The sequence below is a fragment of the Carassius gibelio genome, chromosome A6 (assembly GCF_023724105.1).
Source record: "Carassius gibelio isolate Cgi1373 ecotype wild population from Czech Republic chromosome A6, carGib1.2-hapl.c, whole genome shotgun sequence".
In the NCBI taxonomy this organism is placed as follows: domain Eukaryota; kingdom Metazoa; phylum Chordata; class Actinopteri; order Cypriniformes; family Cyprinidae; genus Carassius; species Carassius gibelio.
In genome coordinates, this window is record NC_068376.1 from 17,405,262 (window position 1) to 17,430,563 (window position 25,302).

Genomic DNA, 25,302 nt, shown 5'->3' on the forward strand with positions numbered 1-25,302 from the left:
TCGAAAATAAAATAATATTTTACGCTCTTTATAATTGTAGATATCATATTATCCAAATTATTTAGATTTTTTTTTGACTGCACAATAGCTTAGTGTAGTATAGTTGTTGCTGCCACCATCATGTTGTGTAAATGTGTTTTTATTGTGAAAGAAAAACTACTTTATTTGGCCTTCCAAAAGAGGATGAAATTCACTTCATCATGCCTAGAGCTGATCCATGCTGGTGGCTGAGGAGATACATCCACTTTGCACTGTGGATCGCCAGATCGGCCTTCACTGTGGACGAAGACGAAGACAAGACTAGAAATCAGTGGTTAAGATGTGTGCAATGCATTTAATGGAGAACTTTTTTTTATACGGCATGATGCAACATGTAAAAAGACAGTATAAGTCATTATAATTAGTAATTATATCCCCATTGGATGCAACAAATGCTCAGTTTGTAATGGGTTTTATTGGTTGGCATCATACTATGGTGAGGGGCATAACATTTCCGTCACAAGACTGAAGTATTCGGCCAGTCACAACCCACAGTACAGTATGTGGAAAATAATGTGTTTTTGAAAACTTAAACTGCATGAAAACATTTCATTACATTAAATACTCAAAATAATGTTATTTTTAGCAACATCATATGACCCCTTTCAAAAAGTTCCCAATTTTTCTTTAAGACAAACAGACAAAGTCAGACATAGACCTACTCATTTTATAAACTCGTGAAATTGTCTTTTAAGTTCACAATAACACTAGGCTAACAGATCACAGACTGATTCATTCAACATTATTGTTTTACTTCATTTATTAGTGTGCGGTGTTTTTGTGTGAACAGATAGGACCTACAAAAACATTCTGAGAGTCAGTCCAACCCAACTCTGGGCTGTTAGTTGGCAGGCACATGCAGAGGGAGGTGTTTTGGGGGTTCAAGCCCGTGCCTTTTTCCAAAATTTACTAAAAGTGCCCTTCTCTCAACACTTATCAACAATACTGTGTTCAAAAACAATAACGAATGTCTCAAAACTCAGAATATACCAGTTTACTTTTACTTATATATGTCAGTCTGAGAACTCAAAGCCATTGCATTGCTATAGATTATGTGTGTTTTAAGCTTATTGGACAATGTAAAGTAAATCGGTTGAAAACTAAAGAAAACTACGTAGCCAGTGTATGTTTTCTTTTAATTATTCATTTATTTATTTTTAAACAAACCCTGAAATTGTATACTAATGCATGCCGTTTAACGTTTGATGAAACTATCGTTGTTAGTTAAATGAAGCTCAAGTGCCACCAACAGGTCTATTATGTGAAGTGTAAGCAGTTCAAAACCGCTAAAGGCTAAAGGCAATGACTGCTATACAGCTCCAGCATTCATCTCTCCTATATATCTCAAAGGGACACATCTTCATATATGCTGACCATGCAGTTTCACTGGATTGGAGTTTTGTTTTACTCCTTCTTTTTTCATGTTATTTGAGATCCTAAAGTGAGCCCCATCTAACATGTACAAGAATGTGCTGTAAAAGGTGACAGGCACTTTAATTCTATTGCAAATACAGTTTACCATTATACAATAAATGTCAAGCATAAAAAATAGAGTTCAAAAGAATAAATAAATAAAAATAAAAGTGATTGGGACAGTTTTTGAATTTCAGATTTATTGCCATAAATAAAAAACATCAGCCCAACACAGGATAGATTTCTGTAATACTGAAGATGTTAACTACTCATTTGAGGAGGAATCAATGTTTTTAATGAAAGGATGTGTGACGTACAGTATTCTGTAAAATGAGCCCCCCAGAAAAGTTTGTCAAAATGTTTGTGGTTGATTAGGACTTGCAGAAATAAAAAGCTTGGTAATCACTGATTTAAAGCATACATAGCATATAAAAAGCTTCTCTTTTACAAGGTGAATCATTTTTTTTATTAGAAATTTCACGTCAACTTGTTTGATGCTTGACCCGCCCACCTATATGATGTCACACCAATGAGGGCATCCCATTTTAATTATGTGGTCTTACAGCTAGGGATTTATTTTCACTCATTATGAGAAAATAAATTCTGTTTAGTTAAACTGTCCCATTTGACCTTATATCCCAGTCACCCATAATTCACCCTATGTTTACATGAATAGCTATAATAGACATTTCCCAGGTAGTTATCAGAGTTGTTTTTTTGGGATTGATAGAAGTTTACAATACACATGCTACAGTGTTTGTTCTTGTCATGTTTTAAGACTTCTGTTTCTACCTGCCATATAATAATAATGTGTCAGGTGTTACCATAGAAATGAAAAGATAAAAAAAGATACAAACAGCGCTCAGATTTCCTCATAGGTTTACTTCTATACTGAACAGCCTCATTCTCTTTCAGCATTGTTAAAAGCCCAACACCACACTCAAGTATACACAAACACATTCACTTAATCTAATGTTGAATAATTTATTTATTTATTGTTGTACAAATGTAATGAATTGCATTATATTTTATTTAGTCGGTAGAATTAAAGGTGCATTCTGCATTGACTAATCTGCCATTATATGGTAAGCAGAAAGCTGTGATCATCAGCTTGTCAATTTGTGCAAGAGCACTACTTTGCTACCATTGCTCTTAATAAAAACATCATTGTACTTATACAAAGTCACTGTAGGACTGAGCTTGCTGTTTTCTAACATTAAATTGTTCACTTTCAAATCTGTGACATTTGAGATGATGTGCTGCAGCTCTCCTGCTGCATCTGTCTCTGTGCATGCATGCATAAAAAAGGCATGAACAGCACATTGATTTTACATTAATTTACACTAACTTATCTCAGACATATGTATGTATTGTATTATTGTCATCGGTAGTGCATGATGATCTGTTATTTTCAGTGTCTCAGAGCGTCTCATGTCATAGTTCCACACAAACTCCATCTCTGCAACTGCTGTGATTGTGGGTTACGTGCATTTAAAAATGCAACGCGCACCAAGTTCACAATTTTGTAATGAGAATTGTTGAACAATGTTGTTATAATATGAAAATATTTAAGGTATTTCTGTTTGATAATGTTTATTGTTTGATAATATTAATTATGTCATTGTACTGTTTAATCAATAGATCAATAAATAGTATAATTTTATAATTATTATCGCAGAAAAAAAAAAAAAATATATATATATATATATATATATATCATAAAAAAAGGACATAAAAAAATACAGAGAAATAAATAATATGGGGGTTTTATTTTGAAATCCTTTGCGCCGGTCCGCCATTTCGTGCTTTTTGGTTGATGCCGTTTTCACACTATGGAGTAGGAATAGCTTCTGAGAGACAGAGAGAGACGCGGTAGTATTAATGTTTCTTTTCTTTTTTCCCTTATAGTTCTTATTTGTGTTTGCAGTACATTTCTATATTGTTGTCATGCAAGAACCCTCATACTTCCTGTATTTAACCTGCACTTTATAGACAAATTCATAATAGCGTTTGTCAACCAGCAATAATGCCTCTGTTTTGATCTAACGTTTACGTTATAACATTTAACGTTACTCTGTTGTCATGGCTTGTTGGCTGTTTGTAAGATTTACTCGTGCAACCGGTTTCGTTTCATGAAGTAAACATTAATTTACCAAAAGTGACAGGTATTGCTATCAGCTAACGTGCTTATCGCGCCTAAGAATATTTGAAGTATTTGTGGCTGTTACTTGGTAAAAGAGCGAATCGAGTCGTGCGAATCGTGTTTTTTGTAATGCGTCGATCGTAGTTTGTTTGTTGTTGGTTTTATTCGATCATGTACTTTGTTTGCAAATAAGTCCCCTGGTCGGTGTCTCCTAACTATCATAACATGTGCCTGACTGAACTCTAGAGCTGGGGTCCCAAACCCTGCTCGTGAATGGGGCCACCATTGTGCATTTCACATCAAGCCCTAGTTATACGCAACATAATCATGTGTTTTAAATCTCTGGAGTTGCTTTAAAAGTACAGATAAGAGAATAGTTAAAACTTTAATGAACTCTGCAGAAAGCAGGATTTCACACCTCTAAAGCACAGTCTGGTCTCCAGTTCTTTTGGAATTGTGATATTTGTCCTTGCTCTTTAAGTAAAGATATTAAAACTGTTCAACTAGAATTGGTCTTTTCTTACAGATAATAGACCCAAGATGAGTTCTCAGCAGTTTCCCAGGGCTGCACTGCCTCCTCCTGGAGCTGGACCCGGCCAGACGTCTACTGACAGCAGCGTTCTAGGCACACAATCAGGTAACGTCAGGAGTGTGATCGCACCAGTCCAGACCATTTCGCTTCAGATGGGCTCCAGTAGTTGATAACATGGAAAAATGAACTACATTTAACTAATGCTGTTGATTTAACCCCCTTATTGCATGAATTTTGTTGCATCATCTGTTACCATGAAATTTATTTGTTTATTTTTTTCTGCAAATAATTGCAGTTACTTTAGAAAATTCTGGTTTGCACCATTTGTTTGCAAGGAGGCACAATTCAGCCAAAACTTTGATTAGCTTATTTATCAATATGGCTATAAAATAAATAATAATATTAATAGTAATTAAGCTCTTAAAGCATCTCTTTTGTTGATAAGTGCTTTATCGTTGTATTGTATGAGCATGAGAAGATGGTTGGTGCATATTGCATCACAATAAAGAAGAAAAGATGATTGACTTTATATAGTAACAAGTAAAAAAAAAAAAGATTTCTCAATTGATTTTTGCTATTGCCTTTTTTTTTTGTTCCAGTGATGCAATATTTTTTTCATCCTGTCTGTTTGCACTCACAAAACTACTGTGTATACACATAAAACATTTTTTTGAGCATTGCACATAATTTAATGTTCAAATTAAATCAAAATGGACCCTCTTTACTTTTTAACAATAATTTTGTGCAAGTTAATCCACGGTTTCTTTATCTTTATTCAAAATCTGAAAATGTGCTCCCTGTAACAAGCATTTTTTTTCTCTGATGTCACTTTACATATGTTTTTTTTAAATTAAATTTTAAAAAATAAATATTTATATTTATAAGTATTTTAAATTTGATGCAATGTCACAGTGTTGATATTAATTTTAATATCAACTAGGTACTAAAGTACAAGTAGGTATGTGCATCACATATTGAAGGCTGATAAAATGTGGCAAATATTGTTTTGCAGTGGGCAGTGAGGACAGCAGCCGTGAAGTGGATCACTCTCGGGATCCTCCACCTGGCAGCAGCAGTGGCAGTGGAGCTGGAATTGCATCGTTCCGTGATGATAAGCAGGAGACAGTGATGGTCAGGCCCTACCCACAGGTCCAAGCTCTCGTCCAGCCACCTGCTTTACCCCAGCATGTGCCTATTCAGCCCAGCCCTCCTGTAACTGTGGCCACCCCATCATTACAGCTACTACAGGGCCAGCAGTCCGGCGTCAGCGAGGGCTCTGTGAAAGTAATTTCATTTCACTTTCTTCGCTCCTGTGAATTTATGGAATTTAAATGTATACAGTTTTCAGAAAATATATATATTATTTTTAATTTGGGATACTTTAAATGCTAGTTTAGTTTTAAAAAAAAAGTAACTTTCAGTTTTACAATTCATTTTAGTTTTTACATTAATAAAAAAAAATGTACTAAACAAATATAAGTGAATGTTTTTATGTACAAATTTTTAGTTTTTTTTATATATTATTTTAAGACACGAGCAGTCCTGTACTCATGTAATTAACGTTACACATTTAACGAACACTTACAAGTGCCCACTTTGGCAGAATTCAGTTCAAATAGTCATCAGCAGCCATTAGTCCAGTAAAAGTGTGCAGCAGAATGGACATTTTTGTTATTAAGGGAGAAAAATAAATGTGGAAAATGCCATTGAAGGAACACATACAAACAAGAGTAGTCGCAGCAGTGAAAGAAGGAGAGTGCTGGAAAATTTTCAGCCTGCTTTTTCTCCCGTTCTCCCAAAACAGCTTTACTACTGTTTCAGCAATATTACAATTATTACAATTTGTATGTAATGGCAAAGTGATTATATTTTGTTTCTTTTTTTCTTTTTTTTCTGGTCATTAAATATACGTTTTTGTTTTTTAAAGTAACGACAAAGCGGCCAGTGGCAGACGGTGAGCTGATCATAGCCTATGTTTAATCAATTTAGCCTTCTCAAATCAGCATGACATATCTAAAATGAAATCTAAACATATAAAACAGTTCAAGCATATAACAATGTTTTTACGTTAAACTTAGATAAATGTGCGCTATATCCAATATTTTGTGTGGAGAGTGCACTAAAGCGCACTTTGCAGGACATAAAGGCATCAGCATGATCAATTGCATTTTTTTCAGTGTTTACGCCATAATATTTACTCATAAAGGTAAGAGTAATACATCATTTGTAGCTGTAAAGGGTCTATTTTTATGTGTGTGCACTCACAATATCAACAAAAAGTTGTGCTTCTATAAAATAAAGAAAAAAAACGATGTGCTTTCAGCCATCCCGTCTTGAACAGGAGCGCTTACAAAAAATAAACCGAAACTCTGCGAATACATGCCTCAAAGACATGATAAATATATCTATAGAAAGCTTTAAATTATTACTTAATGGAAAAAAAAAATCAAAAATGAGACTTGCACTTGGACAATAGTGCGGCCCAGTGGAAAAAAGGTTGAGAACCACTGCATTAGGGTCACCTGAACTTTTAGGATACCTGAACCCTCAAATTATTATTATTATTAAATTTCTTTCTCCATTCTCCAGGCTACCCTGAAGTCACCTATGCCCAGTCGTCTTATAGCACCTGCTCCGGCCATTAGCCAAGGTCATATTCCTGTTCCAGCCAAAGTGTCTGGACATATCACCGTTCCCCTTGAGAGCAGCATTGCTCCAGCTTCCATACCAGTGGCAACCATCAGCGGTCAGCAGGTATTGGCGCAATTAACTGTGAACTCCTCCTAGACAGGGAAATTTAGATTGCACACAGTCTGCTAATTGCGACAAACTTTTTGTGACAAATAATGTTTCTCCAGGGACAGAGTAATCTCCATCAACTAATGGCCACTAATGTGCAGATCTTCAGGGGCAATGCATCTGCGCTACAGATCGGATCTGCTCCTCCTCCCCATACTTTCACCTCCCATCTGCCCAGAGGTCAGTGATTTCATTCAAACTGAACCTTATTGAATGAAAGGTTAGTTCACCCAAAATGAAAACTTCCATCATTTACATTTTCACTTCCCTCTCATGTTTTTCCAAACCTGTACTTTCTTTTTATGTAGAGCATAAAAGAAGACTCTTAAAGCTGCATTCTGTAACTTTTTTTTATTAAAATGATTCTAAATCAATTACTGAGAAAGTACATAACCATTCAGTGTTCAAAATTTACCATACCCCGATTCACAACGGTAAGCTTGTGATGTTTTCTGATTTGAGTGGTTCAGGTCAGTTTCCAAGTTTGCTGCCATTCGATGCTGAAGGTAGCGGATCATTTGTAGCCTCTTCTTACAGCAGCTGGAATAATTAAACGTGTTGTTTTATTTGAGGTTAAAAGAACAATTTATTTTGGTGACATTCGAAAGGTATGACAAATGGAGATTAGACTGTACAGAAATTTTAATCTACAGTAGGGCTGTCACTTACAGTTATTTTGGTAATAGAGTAATCAATTGTTTATTCTGATGAATAGGAGTAATAATTGGTTTAAATAAAATATCAAAAGCAAGTAATCATATGGTTTTATTGAAACAAAACAGATTTATTTATAATAATCATAATCATAACAGCCCACGAATATTCGACTGTTGGATTGGTAGTCGAATCAGGCTCCCCGAATCGAAGCATCGAATCGCCGACTATTTGGGGTCACCCCTAGAAATTAGTCAATTTAAGCTAAATGCAAATATAGTTTTCAAATGTTTTCTGGATGTTTTGTATGTCTGTTTGATGCGAGAAATGACCTATGTCACCATTACATGATGAAAGTGACTTTTCTGGTGTGTTTGTTTGTTTGAGACAAATTTTAGCCTACTGTAATAGTAATATCTGTGCCTGTTTGGTGTTTCAGGCGCAGCTGCTGCAGCTGTCATGTCTAGCACTAAAGGCCCTACTGTTCTCAGACCAGCCGGAGGAGGAAATTCAGGCCCCAGCCAACCTGCAGCTGTGCAGCACATTATACATCAGCCTATTCAGGTGCAGAGGCTTCACAACTTACTGATCACATACAGTTAGACACAACAGTCTGCTCCGATCTAAACAGCACTTAATGTAAATGTCATGTTTAGAGCAGTGACCTTTTTTTACTCCAAGGCCCCCCATTGTCCACAGTGATATTGATAGCCCACTATGACTTTTCTAGTTGTTCATTATTTACTGTATAATGATAATTAAAAGAAAAAATATAACTTCACATAATCCCAGTTTCTGCCCCATAAAATATTTTAAGCTTGGTATAACACATTTTTTTACATACAGTGCAAAGCATTACTGATTTGTTGATCATTAAATTTTAACTAATAGGGCTGCACTATAAATCAAAATGGAATCGCGAGTCTATTGAAGCTTCGATTGTCATGCGTATCTTTCAGTGAAGCAATGTTCTGTGCTCAGCAGTAAATCTCCATCCAAAGGCCAGAGGGCGCTCTCGAGCTGAAACTCCAAATACGTCTCAACGAAGAAACCCAGGAAATACCTATAGTCAGTCCCTCCAGAAAAATGCAGATTTTTGTTGTGATTGTTGCGGGAAAAGATCCTTGATTTTTCTTAAAAAATGCGATGGAATAAGCAGGATATTTTTGCAATTTTATGCGATGAAATTGTGGGAATTAGCAAAAACTGCACTTAGATGAAAAAGAGAAAAAAAGGTGACCCCCCCCCCCCCCAACACCCTGTTCTCACTAGGCTACTAATTACTGTAAAGAGTCATTTCTTATGACTTCCTATAAGCAAGCATACTAAATCACATAATATTTAAGTTCTCATTCTGTTTTATTTCAGACCTTAATTAACATATGGCTCAAATTTACAAAACATTGAGTCAAAAAAGTTATCTAGCTTTACAAAAGGAATATTCAACTACTTCTGTAAAAATGAATAAATAAAATATTAAAAAAATGCTGTTTTACAGGAAATGCAAAGTGCAATCTATTACTGCAACGTAAATAATTTTACATACTACTAATATACTTACAACTGTAAGGTTTTGGTACTATTCTGTAACAAAAAAGTGCAATCTTACAACTGTAGAGGTGCATCAACTTCTGAATGAAACTACAACAGTCCACTGTGAAAATGAAAACTAACTTTGTAGCCTCTAACACTGGCCTATCATTCGCCATCCTCATCCCTCTCTCAAAATAATTTGCCCCCACTGTCATGTAACACACCGGGTAACTGCTTCGCGCGGTCTTTTGCGCTTATTTTTGTTGGCAAATGAGAATGATTTGCGTGCTTCACCCTGGTTTCACCGCGGAGTTCGCAGATGATGTTCACGTCTTGTAATTACGTCACTTCATAAGGTTCCCATTTGGGAAATAATGGCGATTTACTTGTGTGAAGTAAACACAACATTTTCAACTTTCTGCTAAGATATATGTGCAATGTAAATACAGGGATTATGAAATCATGCTACCCCTGCATATTTTGCTTCCTGAAATCGGAAATTTATGCGGCGAAAGTGCGGCATATTTGAAAAAATGTGACCCACGCATAAATATGCGGCCTTTGGCTGATTTTGCATTAAATCAGGAGATCGCATAATCACGTTTTTTTTTTTTGGACGGACTGAACTGCTTTTATGGATTCAGCGTGACTAATAAATACATAATTATGACCGTATATGGTTTATCTGAGTTGTTATTATTAAAATTTTCCTTGAAATAAAGTATATTTATAATGCGATGCCTTTATCACTGCTTAGAATGCTATGAAATATGTTGCGAGCCTTATTCTGTGTAAGAAGCCACATCATCTCACAGAAGGATTTATTTCAAACCCTCGACTTGATGTTATGAAGAGATTTTGGAGTAAAAATGTTAGTAAATGTAGTATTTTCACATGCTTTCAGATGGAGCAGCATTTACTACACAGAGCCGTAGTTCACTGAGAAGCTAAGCAAACAGCTTTCATAATGGCGAATGATTTCTTCGATTTCATAATTGCACAATAAAATCGTCTGCTTTGGGGGTTTTTTGGTCGTAATTTGTGTGCTGTTTAACGGCACTTGCAAGTGAATATTAAATTATGTTATGGGATAATTAAATATATTCTAAGTAAACTACAAACATAAAATTTGTAAGGGAACTTCGGCTCTGTGTATTAAATGATGCTCCATCTGAAAGCATGTGATGATGATTTACTACTGATTACAGAACCGGCTTTACTGACAAAATACACGACATTCGCATTCGATTAATCATGCAGGCCTACTAACTAATTAATTAATAACAACAAATTCAGAGACAAACACCATTAAGAACCTAATATCTGTTAGCCAGCTGGTTTTGGCACCTTCTTTTCGCAAGTAAATCGGAAGAATTTGCTACAACAATGTTCAGAACATTAGAGAAAACCATATGTATGTATTTGCAAGTCATAAAAACACATGTACATGGAGGTCCTGTTGCGTTGTGGGAACATTTTGTTTCCTGTCGCTGCCATTTTGCAGAGTTGTGAAAAGGTTTTTCAAAAGATGACATTCAGTTCATAGATCTCCAACATCTTTCTTGAGTTCTTGAAAGTTCTTGATATTTATGCATGGTGTCTTTTTCACAGTCTCGACCTTTGGTGACCACCTCAACCGCTGTTCTGCCTACCATGGTGGCTCCCATCCCAGCTGCTAGAACCCAGTCTCCAGTCATTAACACCCCTGTCACACATTCTGCCGAGATGGTTCATGGGTAAATGATTGTATTCATCTCTTCGCTTTTTTAACTCATATTATCATAAGATTGTTTGGTGTTATTTCAATGATCTTGAATTTGTGGTTTTAGGCGACCAGTAACTATTCATCCTCCACCAACCACCATCAACATCCAGCGTCCCCCCACTCCGCGGGACACTGCCACCCGCATCACCCTCCCCTCACACCCAGCTATTGGAACCCAGAAAGCCCAGCCTGCTCACACCGTCACACAAGTCAGTCCTACTATGAGCCTACTGATCTAAAGTTATTTAAATAAAGCAGGGACCCCACAGTACACCCGAAAATATAAAGCAAGCTATATAGTGTGGGTCATGTATGTAGATGCTTTTGTACTGTATTAGAAAAAATCTAAAGTATGAGATTGATGCTTTTAATATGATGTTTGTTTGAAAAATAAATAAGATCAATGAATTAATGGTTTGCTATTTTCAGTGTACTAAAGCCCAATCTAATTAAAATATGATCTGAAAATAACTTTTTAAGTTGATAGTGTGTCATGTTTCAACCCACTGTTAGAGTAATGTTTGTATAAATCTTTATAATATAGCAGATTTTATTCAATCTTATAATGTGGGGGGGGGGGGGGGACTATGGCTTTCAGTAGAAAGTTGATTACTTTAAACATTTTTAATTAATCTCTTAACATGTTGACTTTTTTTTCTCTGAAATGTTTCTCTTGTGCCCACTTGGATGTCCCTGGACCTTAGTTTGAAAGTTTAAAGTATTTACAGTTTGAAATATATATAGAATCCGTTAGTTCTGCATATCTAGATTGTATTTTAGCAGAATATTCTATGTTTATGCATCGGTAGGTTATAGGGTGTTCTTGATGGAACATAATGCCACAAACTTTCTTTAACTAATTTTTTTTTTTTTGTCTGCAGAAGCCGATCTTTAACACTGTGACCCCTGTTGCCGCTGCCACTGTAGCTCCGATCTTAGCTACCAACACTGCTACTTCAGCTGCTTCTACAGGTAACTTTGTCCCCCAACATTTCATTTACAGTGACACATTTCCATGTGATTCATAACTTCATGTAAACTCTGTGTACCCCAAAACAGGCTCTGCACCACACACCCAAATGACCAGTAGCACTATTGTCACCATGACAATGGCCTCTCACTCCTCCCATGCTACAGCGGTGACCACCTCTGCCATCCCTGTCGGTAAGCACAACCCACGTGTTTATGATGTTCAGTATTTTTTATAAATGCATAGTGAGGCTTTCTGAGTCAAATCAGGGAAAAGTTAGATTTTCAGGGCTGAGAAGAAATGTTAGGTAACTCTTTTAATTAGGGAACACATAACTAAGAGCTTTCCCTCAATAAACTCCTAATTTGCTGCTTGATAGTTTAATTGATAGTTATTGATAGTAAGGTAGTTGTTTGTAGTATTTATGTTTAGATATTGGGCAGGGTTAAGGGATCTAGACTTTGATCATGCAGAATAAAGCATTATTATGTCCTTTATAATGCGAATGCAATGCTATAGATAGTGATGCAACATGACAACAGTCTCATTCGGTGTAGACGGTGTAATATTTTTGACATTGTCTGTGTTACAGATAGATGGTAAACCATAATAATAAGCCTTTAAAATATAAATTAAGTACCCTTGTGCACACACATCATGAGCCAAAGTGACACTGGCAAAAGTAATGATTGTTAATGTATTGGAAAAATAGCAAGGAGAAATATTAGTGTGAAAACTAATCCGGTTTACAGACAAGTAGCTTCAACGTTGCATGGAAACATGCATTTTTTTATCAGAGTTCAGAATGCAAGCAATATAAATAGCCTATAAATGAAAACAGTCTTTTCTTATAAAATATTTAGTTTTTTTTTTTTTTTTTATTGTTGGACATTATAGGAATTATAAACAAGAAAAATGAAACATTGGAGAAATTAGTGCAAAAATAAGCAGGTGATGACTTGTGTTGGGTGATACGGTCATTTTTCAAATTGTCATATCGTCAGCCCGTGAGATCGACGATTCACAATCTTATTGTGCATGGAGCAAGAGAGAGACTCTTTGTTCTGGTGTTTTAAACCTCGCAGGTGCGCAAGAGAGAGTCTATGGAATCACCAGTAATAACATTTTTTTTTTTTAAACATACTGATAAACTAACGTTAAATATAAAAATACTGTATTTAAAACAGCTAGTTTATATATAGTCGGACGCAACTGTCACAGAAACAAGAATGAGATGCATACTAACATAACTGTGACATTAAACTCAGTTAGTGAGGGCTCGTTTAAAATATTGCACATATATAGGCCGTTCAGATTACTTGTTAAAGTGCAATGAAATACCTTCTATCTGCAGACGATGTACGTCTGTTTGTGGATGGAGACTTAGTAATGGCCGAAACTATGTATTTTGCATGCATTACATTATAGAGTGCATGAAAATAATAACAAGGCGGCAGAGCGAACTTATCATCCATAGTGGTTCTCACGTAGTCCTTCTACATCTACGTGAGAACCACTATGGATGATAAGTTTGCTCTGCCGCCTTGTTATTGTTTTGTCTTTATTTTATTTGTAACGCTAAGAAAGAGTTAATCTCTCATGTTTGAGAAGAGCGTGATGCCGTGTAGCAGCCATTAAATGTGTGGGACATCAACTTCTCGTTTTCTATATCTTTCATTTCATGGATTTAACGAGTTATCCGAGTCAAAGTGGACAACTTCAGCGACTACAGACTTTAATCCTCCTGTGCTCGCTCGCGTGTGTGTGTGCGTGTGTGTGTATGTGAGAGAAATGCAGTGATGAAGTGAAATAGCTGGGCAGTTTGATAGCCGAATTATAATAAGCAGCCTAATAAAAATAATAGTTATTATTATTATAATCTAATACATTAATAGGAAAATCTGTTTATGTCGATATCTCTGACTATCGTCGATAGTATCGTCTATCGGCACAACCCTAGTGAGGACAAGTAGCCTCAACATCGTAACTTTTTGAACAGAAATAACAGCCTTTTTTTAACTAAATTGTGAAAATATTTTTAAATGTAGGACAAATATAATAAAATTAATAAAAATTATAATAATAGTGTTTTTATTTTGTGTATTACAATTAATAGTAATTTATTTTGGTTAATGCTAACATCAGAGCAAGCAGCCACAGAAAGTGCCGAATGTACATGGCTAAAGTGCATGTTTCACATAATAAGCCATGATAGAGGGTGATAAATCAAAGGCATATTTTTCCTGCAGAGTTTGGGTGTCATGTTTTTGGGGTCATCTTTTACCTCCTTGATATAAATCCACACTTTGGATTTCTTGTTCAACGTAATTACCACATGGAGCAGCCGTGTTAATGATCTTTCCTTCCTGGACCGCAGACTTTGACACTTCCTTTGAAGTAATTTTTTCTGCGACCAACCGGTCAATAAAAAAAAAATTGTCAAACGAGCTTCTTCTCAGTGTCTAATGTTCAGCCAGCCCTAGTCGATTGTTGTAGTGAGAATTAGGCAGTCCTGAAATTTATAAATTCATGTTTTCTTTAAACCCTTGTTTAAAAATTTTAATATATTTGAACATCTTTTATTGGAATATCCCGTTTGTAATGCAAGTACAAAACATTTTTTATGACCTACGTTTACTCAGGGGCTTGTTCGGTAAGATATTACCAGAAAAGATTTTAGATTTTTTTTTTTTATTGTATGTTCATTTAAAAAAATCTCATATAATTTTTGCTGCTGTATTTTTGTGTTTGTTTTGTTTTAATTTGTGTTAATGTAGCTCTTGTATTATCCAAACTCAGTTTTTGTTAAAGCCTTAGATGCTGATATGGCAATAAAAATAAATACCAATTAATGATAATGAGCTGCTTGTCCACTCCAGCCCTCTCTTCCATGAGGCGTTGACATAAGAAGTGTGAATTGCTGCCTTGTTGGACTGCATTTATGGCTCAGAGGTGGTCTAATTCAAATAGCTGTCTATGTAGAAACCGGCTGAAAATTGTAACGGCTTGCTGGATGGCACTGTTTCAAACTCAGACAGTGCATAACAAACTGGCTGTGTGTTTTTCCTCTACAGCTTTTCTCAGTTGGCAGGCATGCCAGAAACCTAACTACATGCAAAGAAAAAAAAAGGCTAAAAAAGTGAAAATTGAATCCGTTTCCCCCTTTAAATGGATTGATAGCTTGTTTGATGGATGGATTGATAGTTTGTTAGAACTAGGGATGCACTGATACAACTCTCTCTATAATGAAACCAATAATTTTATTTATGTACTTGCTGATACCGAGTACCAATACCTTTATTTACATAGCACTTGTAATTTTTAAACGTATTGGGTACAGAAACCAAAAAAAAAGAGAAAGAATCATGTTTGCTGGCTTTATTTAGCAAACAGATATTTCCTGCAGTTACTTTTACACTGAATTATACCTGTTCAAATGTATTTGTACAAGCTTTTGTTGTATGTTTCTGGCCTCATCAGCTAAAGTGGTTCCTCAACCGATTGCCCACACTTCCTCACGCATCCAGCCAGAGTACTCAGGAGAAAGGACCAACCTGATTCCCATTTCAGGCCATCGCTCTTCTCCAAACCCTGTCACCATGGAGGCTCGCAGCGATAACAGGTGAAACTACTCCAACAGCTCTTCTTGTGATGGTTAAGTTCTGGCAGTTAATTGTGAATGAAGTCTGTGGTGTCCAAACCTGCACCTGGAGAACCACTTCTCAAGTAATCAAGGTCTTCAGGAAAATTATGTGGGATGTTGGACTTCCAGGAGTAGGTTTTCGACACCCCTGAATTAATCCAAGTAAGCCAAAGCAATCAGTGAATTGAAGCTTGTGTTGTGTTAACCGTTGTGTTCTTCGGCAGGCCGCCAGTGCCAGTGCAGTTTCAGTACTTTCTACCCACATACCCTTCATCCCCGTATCCTCTGACCCACACCTACACCCCCATCACCAGCTCGGTCTCCAGCATCCGCCCCTACCCAGGTAAACTCAAGACAACAGAACCTCTGTGCTAATATTGCGATGTTTCTTAGACCATTAACACAGACTCTGTGCTTTATTCCCTAGTAACGGCTTCAGCTCAGAGCTCAACTCTTCCTGCTCAGGCTGGTGTTGGTGTGGCCACCACTGTGCACTTGAACCCCATGCTGATGGCAGTGGATCGCATTGGCTTGCCATCTGCCCAGATCAGCACTCAGAACATCCAGCCAGCCTCTATGACTGCTCAGGGCATTCAGCCTGCACCAATAGGAGTGCAGGGGCTTCATGCCACTGCACCAATCAGCACCCAGAGCGTACAACAGGCTCCGGTCACCACGCAACAGCCACAATCTGAAGCAAAACCACCAGGTACGTTTAGCACCCCTTTTAGAAATTGTAAGTGTGTGTTAGGGGGTGGGGTTGGGGAATAGTAATATTAAAATTAAATAATTTGTAGGCTGTCAGTATGGATGACCAGCTGAAGGAATTTTTACTTCCTTGCTTACTGTACCCACTACTTTTACATTTTGTTTATTTTTTGCCTTTTCTTTAAATGTTACCACGGTAGTCTTATGTAGCTAGTTTTGTCAAAAAAAAGAGAAAAAAAAAACATTTGTGATAGTTTTGGAAACATCATTTAAAATCTTAAACTGATCACTGTATGTCATCATTTTTCAGCAAAAGTTTGTTTTCCTTTTATTATGACAGACATCATAAATTATAAGCTTTATTTATGTTACTTTATAATTCAACCCATTTAATATTTGTATTTTTAAGAGGAACCCATTTAATGACTAATATACACTACTGTTCCAATGTTTGGGGTCCAAAACCAAAACTATTTGCGGAAAAGTAATAATGCTTTAATTCGGCAAGCATTAATTAATTAGATTCAATTGATCAAAATTTATCTTTTATTAAAGATTCTTTTTTTATACAGGTGTTGTTTTGGCTGAAAGTCCTGCTTTTGTCACTAATCCAATCGGGAGCACTTTTAGTGGCACGCAGCCTGTCACTACGATGGTGCAGACACACCCCCAGGGGGCGGCTACAGGTGCACCCACACTCGTCTCCTCCCCTCGACCTAGCATCCTTCGCAAAAAACCTGTGAATGAGGGGTGAGTCAGCCTTCACTCTACAGCTTTTTCTATAGTTTCATAACATATGTATTTATAGTATGTTAACTACTGAGGAGCCAAACTATCCATCATATGCCGCGTTTCCACTGAAATTACCCGGAACATTTGTATTGGTCAAACGAGCCTCTTCTCAGTGACTAATGTTCGGCCAGCCCTAGTCGATTGTTGTAGTGAGAATTAGGCAGTCCTGAAATTTATAAATTCATATTTTCTATAAAAAAGAAAACCCCCGACCTGTTGATTTCTGCATTTCCACCGCCGTCTGAAGTACTTGGAAGATTAAGCAAATAGACTGGGGACGTAGGTCTGCGCGCGTTTTTCAATACAAAGTACGCTGATCTTGGAAATCCTCATTAGTTCGGTTTTTGCGCATTTGATTTGGGAGAAATGTACTTAGTTCAGGGAAATGTGTGTATTTACAGTCATTACAATGAAATGGAATATTATATAAATTTGCCTTTTTTTATTTTCATTTTAACATATAGATAAATTGAATACAGAAAACAAAGATTACCTGTTAGATTAACCCAAAACGAATTATATTTTATGTTTAACCACTAAAGAGGCTTCAGAGCTAGCCGCACACATCAGAAGTTCTAGCCGAGGTGAGGCCGCTCTCGGCGGATACATGAGGACTGAGCTCCCACTGATCGCCTGGAGCTGACCATGTCCGAAATCGGTTCTATAAACATTTTTAAATTGGTGCTGTCTCTATAAATAAACCACAGATTTTAGTTTTAAACAACTACATTCTCGCATGAAATACTTCTAAAATTACATTTCATAACACAATAGAAGTAATATTTTGAAAATGATCCAAATAAATGGTGGTTGAAATCACAATGCTGCGTGAACTCAACCAATCAGGATGTTTAGCGCCCAAGTCCCGCCCCGGAAAGTTCTGGAACTTTGAAAAAGTACTACCTCGCCAACAGGGACTTTCTGAGGGGCATTTTTTTACCCGTAACTTTATTTAGTTCCTGGTCCCTATCGAGGAAACACACTGAGTACCAGCCCAAAGTCCATAGTTCCTGGGTAAAGTTCCTGCGGTGGAAACGTGGCTATATTTGAACATTTTAAGTTTCATTCGTTTGGTCTCTCATTACTGATGTCCTGAGAAGTAACCCAGCCTAGTGTGCGCGTATCTTGCTAAAATACTAGTGAAAGACCATTTTTGGGGTGTATTTCTAGGGCAGTGCGTAAAAGTCTGATCCCAGCACAGCCAAGTGAGCATAATGCTGGCCGAATGGATAGTGGGATGAGGCTCTCGGGATCCCCTCGCCCAGCGGGGTAAGCCCTGCCTGAAGTCCTTTCTTTTCCTATTCAAAATAGGACAAAAGACAATGTTCCTAGAACAGGGTTCCCACAGTCCTGGATAACTTGGAGCTATCGGAGTTAAAGTCTGATTTCCAGGCACAAAAAACTTCAATATGTCAATATGTATGCAAGTGAATCGATGAAAATAAAAATATAAATAACTGTACTATATACCGTATTTTCCGGACTATAAGTCACACTTTTTTTCATAGTTTCAATACGTTATACTTGGATGTATGTCACAATAACTTTCACTATTTCTACTTCATTGCGTCCAAGTATATGAAAAAGCCATGGAAATTTCTCCTTGGTTATGTTCAGTTCTGCAGTATTTAATGTGCATGAAATTACATTAAATTAAGTGTGATCACTGGAAAATGATTTTTAAAATTCCTGCTGGAAAAATCAAATGTGGGAACCCTGTTAACAGTGTTTGCATGCATGTGATCTGATTGTCTCGAACCGCTTTTATGCATGCAGATCTGGAGGTATAATGTGGTTCTGCTTTTTCTTTATTTAGAGTGAAGCCCAAATCTGATGTTCATGTTGCGATGGCGTCCCCAGTCATGGCAACTGTGGAGGCTCTTCCGAGTCACGGAGGTGAGCAGCAGCCGCTGTCCACTCCTACTCAGCATCATTCACAGGCCATTCCCACCCTTCTGGCTCCACCAGCTCCGACACCTCCCTCTCAGCCCACTGCCGTTCTTTCAGCCCTGCCGGCAGCCATGGCTGTCACTCCCCCTGTGCCTGCCTCCATGGCCAATGCAGTGGCTTCTCCCACTCAGCCAGCAGCCACCAGCACTGCTGCCCTGAGCTCCAGCCTTCCAGAGGTTAAGGTGAAACAGGAAACTGAGCCAATGGATACTTCACAAGCAGGTAGGTGTGCTTGTGAAAACGGGAGTCCACATATTATTATACATATCATAACCGCTATAAACACTTGACGTTATGATACTAGTTATTTAACCATCCCAACTGCTTTTCAAGGGTAGGTACTCTGTTAACTGTATATCCATCAAACAAAATGATGTACTGGATAATCTTGGAATAAATTACTTTAAATGCAGTTTTACATAGTTTATCATCATGTTAAAAATCAGAAAACAGATCATGTTATGTTGAAACACTAAATGTAAAAGTAGAATATGAGAAAATAGTTAAAAAAAAGAATTATATATATATATATATATATATATATATATATATATATATATAATATATATATTAAAAAAAAAAAAAATTCACACTGGAGTTTTTTTTTATTTTTTCAAATAAAACCCAAGATTCCACACATAAGAGAAGTAAATGAAAGCAAAATTATATTGGATGGAGCCCATTTGCATTTAGCAAACAGATGTATACTCCAGATTAGTATTTACTGGAGGAAATAAACCTGAAAGCAAATTGCATATAAAATTCTATGTAATCACCTAAATTGGACCTGGTGTTTGTTATGGAACAAGTCTTATCCAATGCTTGCATTGATATCACTGACTTATTTTGAGAAAGATACTACCGTATTTTTCGGACTATAAGTCGCACCTGAGTATAAGTCGAATCAGTCCAAAAATACGTCATGATGAGGAAAAAGCAATGTATTATCGCGTCAGCTTTGATAAGTTAAGATCTTAAGGCTGGAGTTTGGGTACTCCATATATTTATGAGTTCTCTTTTTTTCAGTGCCCTTGGCTCCTTCTTCGACAGGTCCAGCTCCATCCCTCTCCTCTCAGGCCTCCACCTTGGCCATATCTTCTCAACCCGGAGACCTCCTACCTGGGGCCTCTCCAAGAAAGAAACCCCGCAAACAGCAGCATGTGATCTCCACTGAGGAGACGGAGATGATGGAGACCAACAGCACAGATGAAGAGAGAGCTAGCAGCCGAGCTCCCGGAAACAGACCTGAAAGACACGAGTCTCCACCTAGGGAATATGTTGGTGAGATTATCCGTGGATATATACACCTTTTGGAAATCATGAAAAAAGATTTGATAGATGCAGTCTGCCCCAAATAACAAGTCACAAAACTGATTGTCATTAATGTCAGAAACATTAAAATGGCTGATTATGTAAATTCCACTAAACAGTTAATCCTTTCTGATAAAACTTTTGATCGTTTAAAAAAATATACATATCTATATTGATCACACCAGTGTAAGTAATCATGATTAATTGCACCTGACAGTAAAATGATTTGGAAAATAGCTATGAAATGTGTGATCATAATTGTATTTTCACATCGAGTCTCCAAATTCATGTGAAATAAATATATAGACTAGTATTAAAAATGTTTAATTGCTTTTTTCAAGCACTATGAATGAATTATCACTAATACTGATGCCTCCATTAAAAGGATTTTTCTTTTTTACCGAACATTTAAAACATAATAGCAAATTTTTATTTAAGTGAGCGTGTAAACACTATTCACGTAAATTCATGAAAATAAATTTAAATAAATATTAATACAAGAAAGTAAGCAGCAACCACAGAGAAGCATAAGATACCGAAAGAAAAGAGCTGGCAGTATCCATCAGTAAGAATTAATTTTTATTACTTAGAATCATGATTAAGACAGAAAATATTTAGTTATTTTTATTTTATTTTTTATTAAACAAAGCGGTCAACATGTGATATTTACTTTTGATCTACCTACTTTAGAGTTAGAAATCACTTGTAAATATGCCACAATTTGGACTACTGTCTAAAATCATAAATAGAATCATAAATAGTTTCCTTCCAAAAGTTTACTTTCACCAAACATTAGCTGTATATTGTATGTTATTTTTATTCTTTTTTCCAATGCATCATATCATTTCCCGATGATAAAAGTTAGTAGTGTGAATTTGTAATACCCCCCAAAATGGCTGTTCAGTTGTAACATTGATTGTATTAATGTAGATGAGGATGGTGTTCGTTACGTACCAGTCCGCCCCAGACCGCCCCTCACTCTTTTGCGCCAATACCGTAACCCATGGAAGGCCGCCTATCACCACTTCCAGAGGTACAGTGACATCAGAGTCAAAGGTGAGTACTTTCTGAACATTGTCTGCTTTCTCAGTTGTTTTCTTGTTCTTTCTTATTATGATTATGGTTATTGAATATTGTCATTGGAGTCAAAATCCTTTAATTACTGTCTCCTCAGAGGAGAAGAAAGGCAGCCTTCAGGACATGGCCAATCAGAGAGGAGTAGCATGTCGAGCTCAGGGCTGGAAAGTGCACCTGTGTGCCGCACAGCTGCTGCAGCTGGTGGGTTCTGTTATTTCCACCAGAAGACTCTACAGTGGTTTAATTAGAGTTCCACTATGTTTTATATATATATATATTATGATACCAGCCAGTTATTGAGGTGGTTAATGCTGCATATATAGGTAACATTTTAAATAATTCCTCTCTTGTTTGATCGACAGACTAACTTGGAGCATGACGTGTACAGCCGGCTGACCACCCTGCAGGAAGGCCTCATCCCAAAGAAGAGGGCTGGAGCTGACGATGATCTGCACCGCATCAATGAGCTCATACAAGTTAGTATCTCAAGATTACCTAGCCACCATGGAGCTGATGCCCAAAACCACCTTGAAAGAGAAATACTGAATAGATACAGCACCTAAAATGTACACTTCCCACCTATATATTCATTTTTTTTTTTCTAAATCTGTTCATTTTTGGGTTTTTTTTTTTTTCATCAAAAGAAATTTAATCATCATTAAAAAAAAGTCTGAGGAACTATCATCATTAAAAAGTCATCATTTAATCACCTGGTATTTTTCTTAACTCTGCATATACTTTTTATAACCTTTGGACCAAAAAGGGGAAATTTTTGACAAATATAATGCTCTAGCTCATTAATATAATGAGTGAATGGTGACCAGCAGCAGTCTTTTTTTTTTTAAGATACAAAAGTATCAAAGAATTGTCCCATGCAACATGTGTTGTATATATTTCAATTGCTCTGGGGGTTTGAGTAAAGGTGGGGTGAAAAAGTAAACTGAGGCACCAATTAGTGTTTTGTGAATGATGTAGTTGTGTACAAGAAAGCAACAGCCAAGGTCAGGAGTTTTATTAAATAATAATAATAATAATAATAATAATTATTATTATTTGCAAATCCCTATCATGTATGTCCAGAACACTTGGAATATATGGCAAGTGTTGCACAAGACCATTCTGTGATCATACTTTATATATTTTTTTTGACTTCATTGTCAATATATGGAGGAGTGCTAAAATCACTTTATTACAAAAAAGCATTGAAACAACACCAGAGTGAGGAAATAATGATATAAATATTCTTTCCCTTTAATGACTATCATGAATTTGATGCCAATTAGATCTATGCATGTAACAACTGGCCCAAAAACCAAAGCACAACTTAACTGGAAATACATTCATGACCTTTTGACCTACTCTGTTCAGGGCAATATGCAGCGCTGCAAGCTTGTGATGGATCAGGTGACTGAAGCTCGCGACACCATGATGAAAGTACTGGACCATAAGGACAGAGTCTTGAAGCTGCTCAACAAGAATGGGACTCCCAAAAAGAGCTCCAAGTTAAAGCGCAAGGATCGGGCATAGATGCCACTCCACCGGGTTTATCTTTGTCTTTCAGCGGAGTCGAACACAGAAATACTCTTCAAAAGCTGGACCTGTCATGGTTTATCAGGTTGCTGTGCACAATCATCTACTTTCTTTTACAGTCTCGAAAAGAGAGAGAGAGAGAGAGACGGTTGTAAACCATTGAACTGTTTTTACAGGAACTGCTGCTTACTGTGGACTGTCAAACTGTCCATTAGGTATGAGGCAGCCTGGTTAACCAATGGTTGTTGTTTCCCCGCTAAAGAAATTCTTTAAGTATTTCGATTTAAAAGAAACATGTTGTCTTATTTTTATTTTAGTTTTTAGTTTTAGAGGCGATGCTTTTGCTGTAATGGACTTTAAAGATCAGAAATGTTTGCTACATGTAACTCCTGTATCTAGTTTGATTCACACCAAGTACACGATGCACACATGCACATGCTCGCAAGAGTGTGTTAGCTTTCCATGTTTTGGTGCCTTGTAACATGGGTGAAACTGTGGGGTTTTCTTTTTTCTTTTACTACAAAAATTGAAGGTAATCTGTCCGAGATTAGTCAGAAATTCCACTTTGAAAATGTGTGTTAATAGTCTTGTACTAACCAGATATAATGCCCTCTAACCCTTCTAGGTTTTTTTTTCTTTTCATCACTGTAAACATTCAAGCGTTATAGTGACTGATGGTCGTACAAAGCAGTCAAATGTGTTTTTGACAGAGTCGGTATAATTATGTGGATTTATATTATAAGATTGTGTCTAACGTTTTATGTTTCATTGTAAGAAAATTGTTCTTAATGGAAGTGATGTGGTTTTCACCGAGTCTTTTTTTGTGCTGTTTTGCAGATATAATGTTCTGGGCTTGAAAAATAATTTGACTTTTGTAAGGTGTTTTTTTTTTTTTTTTCATTCTTAGATTCTTTTATTTTTCTGTGTGTAACTGTTATGTGCTATTGCAGTAAAACTGGATACATTTACAAAGAGCCTTGTTTAGTAAGTACACACACCTCTCAAGACTTGGCTAGTGAAAGAACGGTTGCACTTTATTTAACAGTACATGTACTTACATGTACTCATAGTGTTCTTCTTACAGTGTATTTATCTAAGAAAGTTCTGGTAATACAAGGTAACTACAATGGGGTAGGGTTAGGTTTAGGGGTAGGTTCAGGGTTAGTACCTAGTTATTACATAGTTATTCTAATTACTATAATAAGTACATAGTATGTACATGGGGAACAGGACTGTAAAATAAAGTGCTACCGAAAGAACTTAGGAAAGTAGATTTTAGATTTTGAATATAATGATCGCTGTAGTCAGTACATTGTTTCCATTTGCATATGCTTTTATCCAGAGAGCTGTGTTGCTTTCAAAGTATATTTTACCAGTTCTTCCTCTCTCTGAGAATCAACCCATCACCTTGGCATTGTTAGCGCCATGCTCTACTTTTTGAGCTACGGAAAGTTGTTGGGGATCTTTTTTTTTTTTCTTCTTTAACAAAACCATTGAAAAATCAGATATGCAGCAGGAAATCTGGCCTGCTCTTTCACTAGTAATCTGTAAACCCCTTTCATTATCATTAGAACAGTTTCCACATTGTTCAAAACCATGTTTCTAATATTGTGAAGATGTTTACCATTTTCATCATTCAGAAATGTTTAAAGTAGTCTTTGATTTACTCTAAATCAATCTAGTAAAGGGTGATTGCAGACAGATTTAATGTTTCAAACCATCTTAAAAATAGCTTAGTTGAATTTTAATTTATGTTAGGTAAAGTTAGTATTTTTTTTAGTTTTTTTTTTTACAATGTGTAATAAATTATTGACCTTCATGATGTGAAGAAGAAAAAAAATGACCGTAAGCATTCCTGCACTGATTGTGTCCCGATATTTTATCTAACCTTGTTTCTTCCTGTAGGTTAAGGTCAAAAATGTTGTTTGCTAAGGATATATATATATATATTTTTTTTTTCTGTTCATTCTTGACTCTGTTGAGAGAACCTGTTCTATAAACTCCATGTGACCAAAAAACACCACACCACATAAACTCTTAATTATTGTGCGAGTTCTTGCAGTGTAGTTTATCATTGGCCGATGGAAATACGGCTTTCCAGAATGGCTCCACCCTGAGTTACTATGACACTATGCTATTTACAGCTTGATTGCCCCGTTATGATCAGAGCTCAGAGGATATGTTGTCACGCGGGTCCAAAGGTTCATCACTTTACTGTTAAAAAGAAACAAACATGTAATACTGAAAATGGTCAGATAAATGATTTTTTATTGTTTTGTTATTTTATCTTAATTTTGTTCTGTAGATTGCTATTTACATCAATGTGCAGGTCCACACTGCTTTTCTGTTGCAATTTTACTAGCGTTCATTTTAAAAGATGGTTTATCTTCTTAATATTCTTTACTCTGCTATTCTGTGGTATTTATAATTTACTAATAACAGC

General features: G+C 36.4%; 1 protein-coding gene across 3 annotated transcripts; it reads left to right on the forward strand.

Annotated features, from left to right (window-relative positions):
• The first annotated feature begins 3,225 nt into the window (after window positions 1-3,225).
• Window positions 3,226-24,908, forward strand: sap130a (Sin3A-associated protein a). Of its 3 annotated transcripts, none has more exons than XM_052599475.1 (21): window positions 3,226-3,324; window positions 4,122-4,232; window positions 5,140-5,411; window positions 6,717-6,881; window positions 6,986-7,106; window positions 8,020-8,144; window positions 10,725-10,849; window positions 10,943-11,087; window positions 11,760-11,850; window positions 11,938-12,042; window positions 15,329-15,470; window positions 15,716-15,834; window positions 15,919-16,200; window positions 16,772-16,949; window positions 18,162-18,260; window positions 18,808-19,163; window positions 19,968-20,222; window positions 21,183-21,308; window positions 21,427-21,530; window positions 21,692-21,805; window positions 22,698-24,908. In XM_052599475.1, exons 2-21 carry the CDS (start codon window positions 4,136-4,138, stop codon window positions 22,854-22,856), a joined length of 3,180 nt encoding a protein of 1,059 aa, XP_052455435.1. In that variant the 5' UTR covers window positions 3,226-3,324; window positions 4,122-4,135; the 3' UTR covers window positions 22,857-24,908. The 3 variants fall into 3 exon arrangements, with proteins under 3 accessions (XP_052455435.1, XP_052455436.1, XP_052455437.1); XM_052599477.1 differs by having other exon boundaries at window positions 3,269-3,324; window positions 4,129-4,232; XM_052599476.1 differs by lacking the exon at window positions 18,162-18,260.
• Window positions 24,909-25,302: the final 394 nt, after the last annotated feature.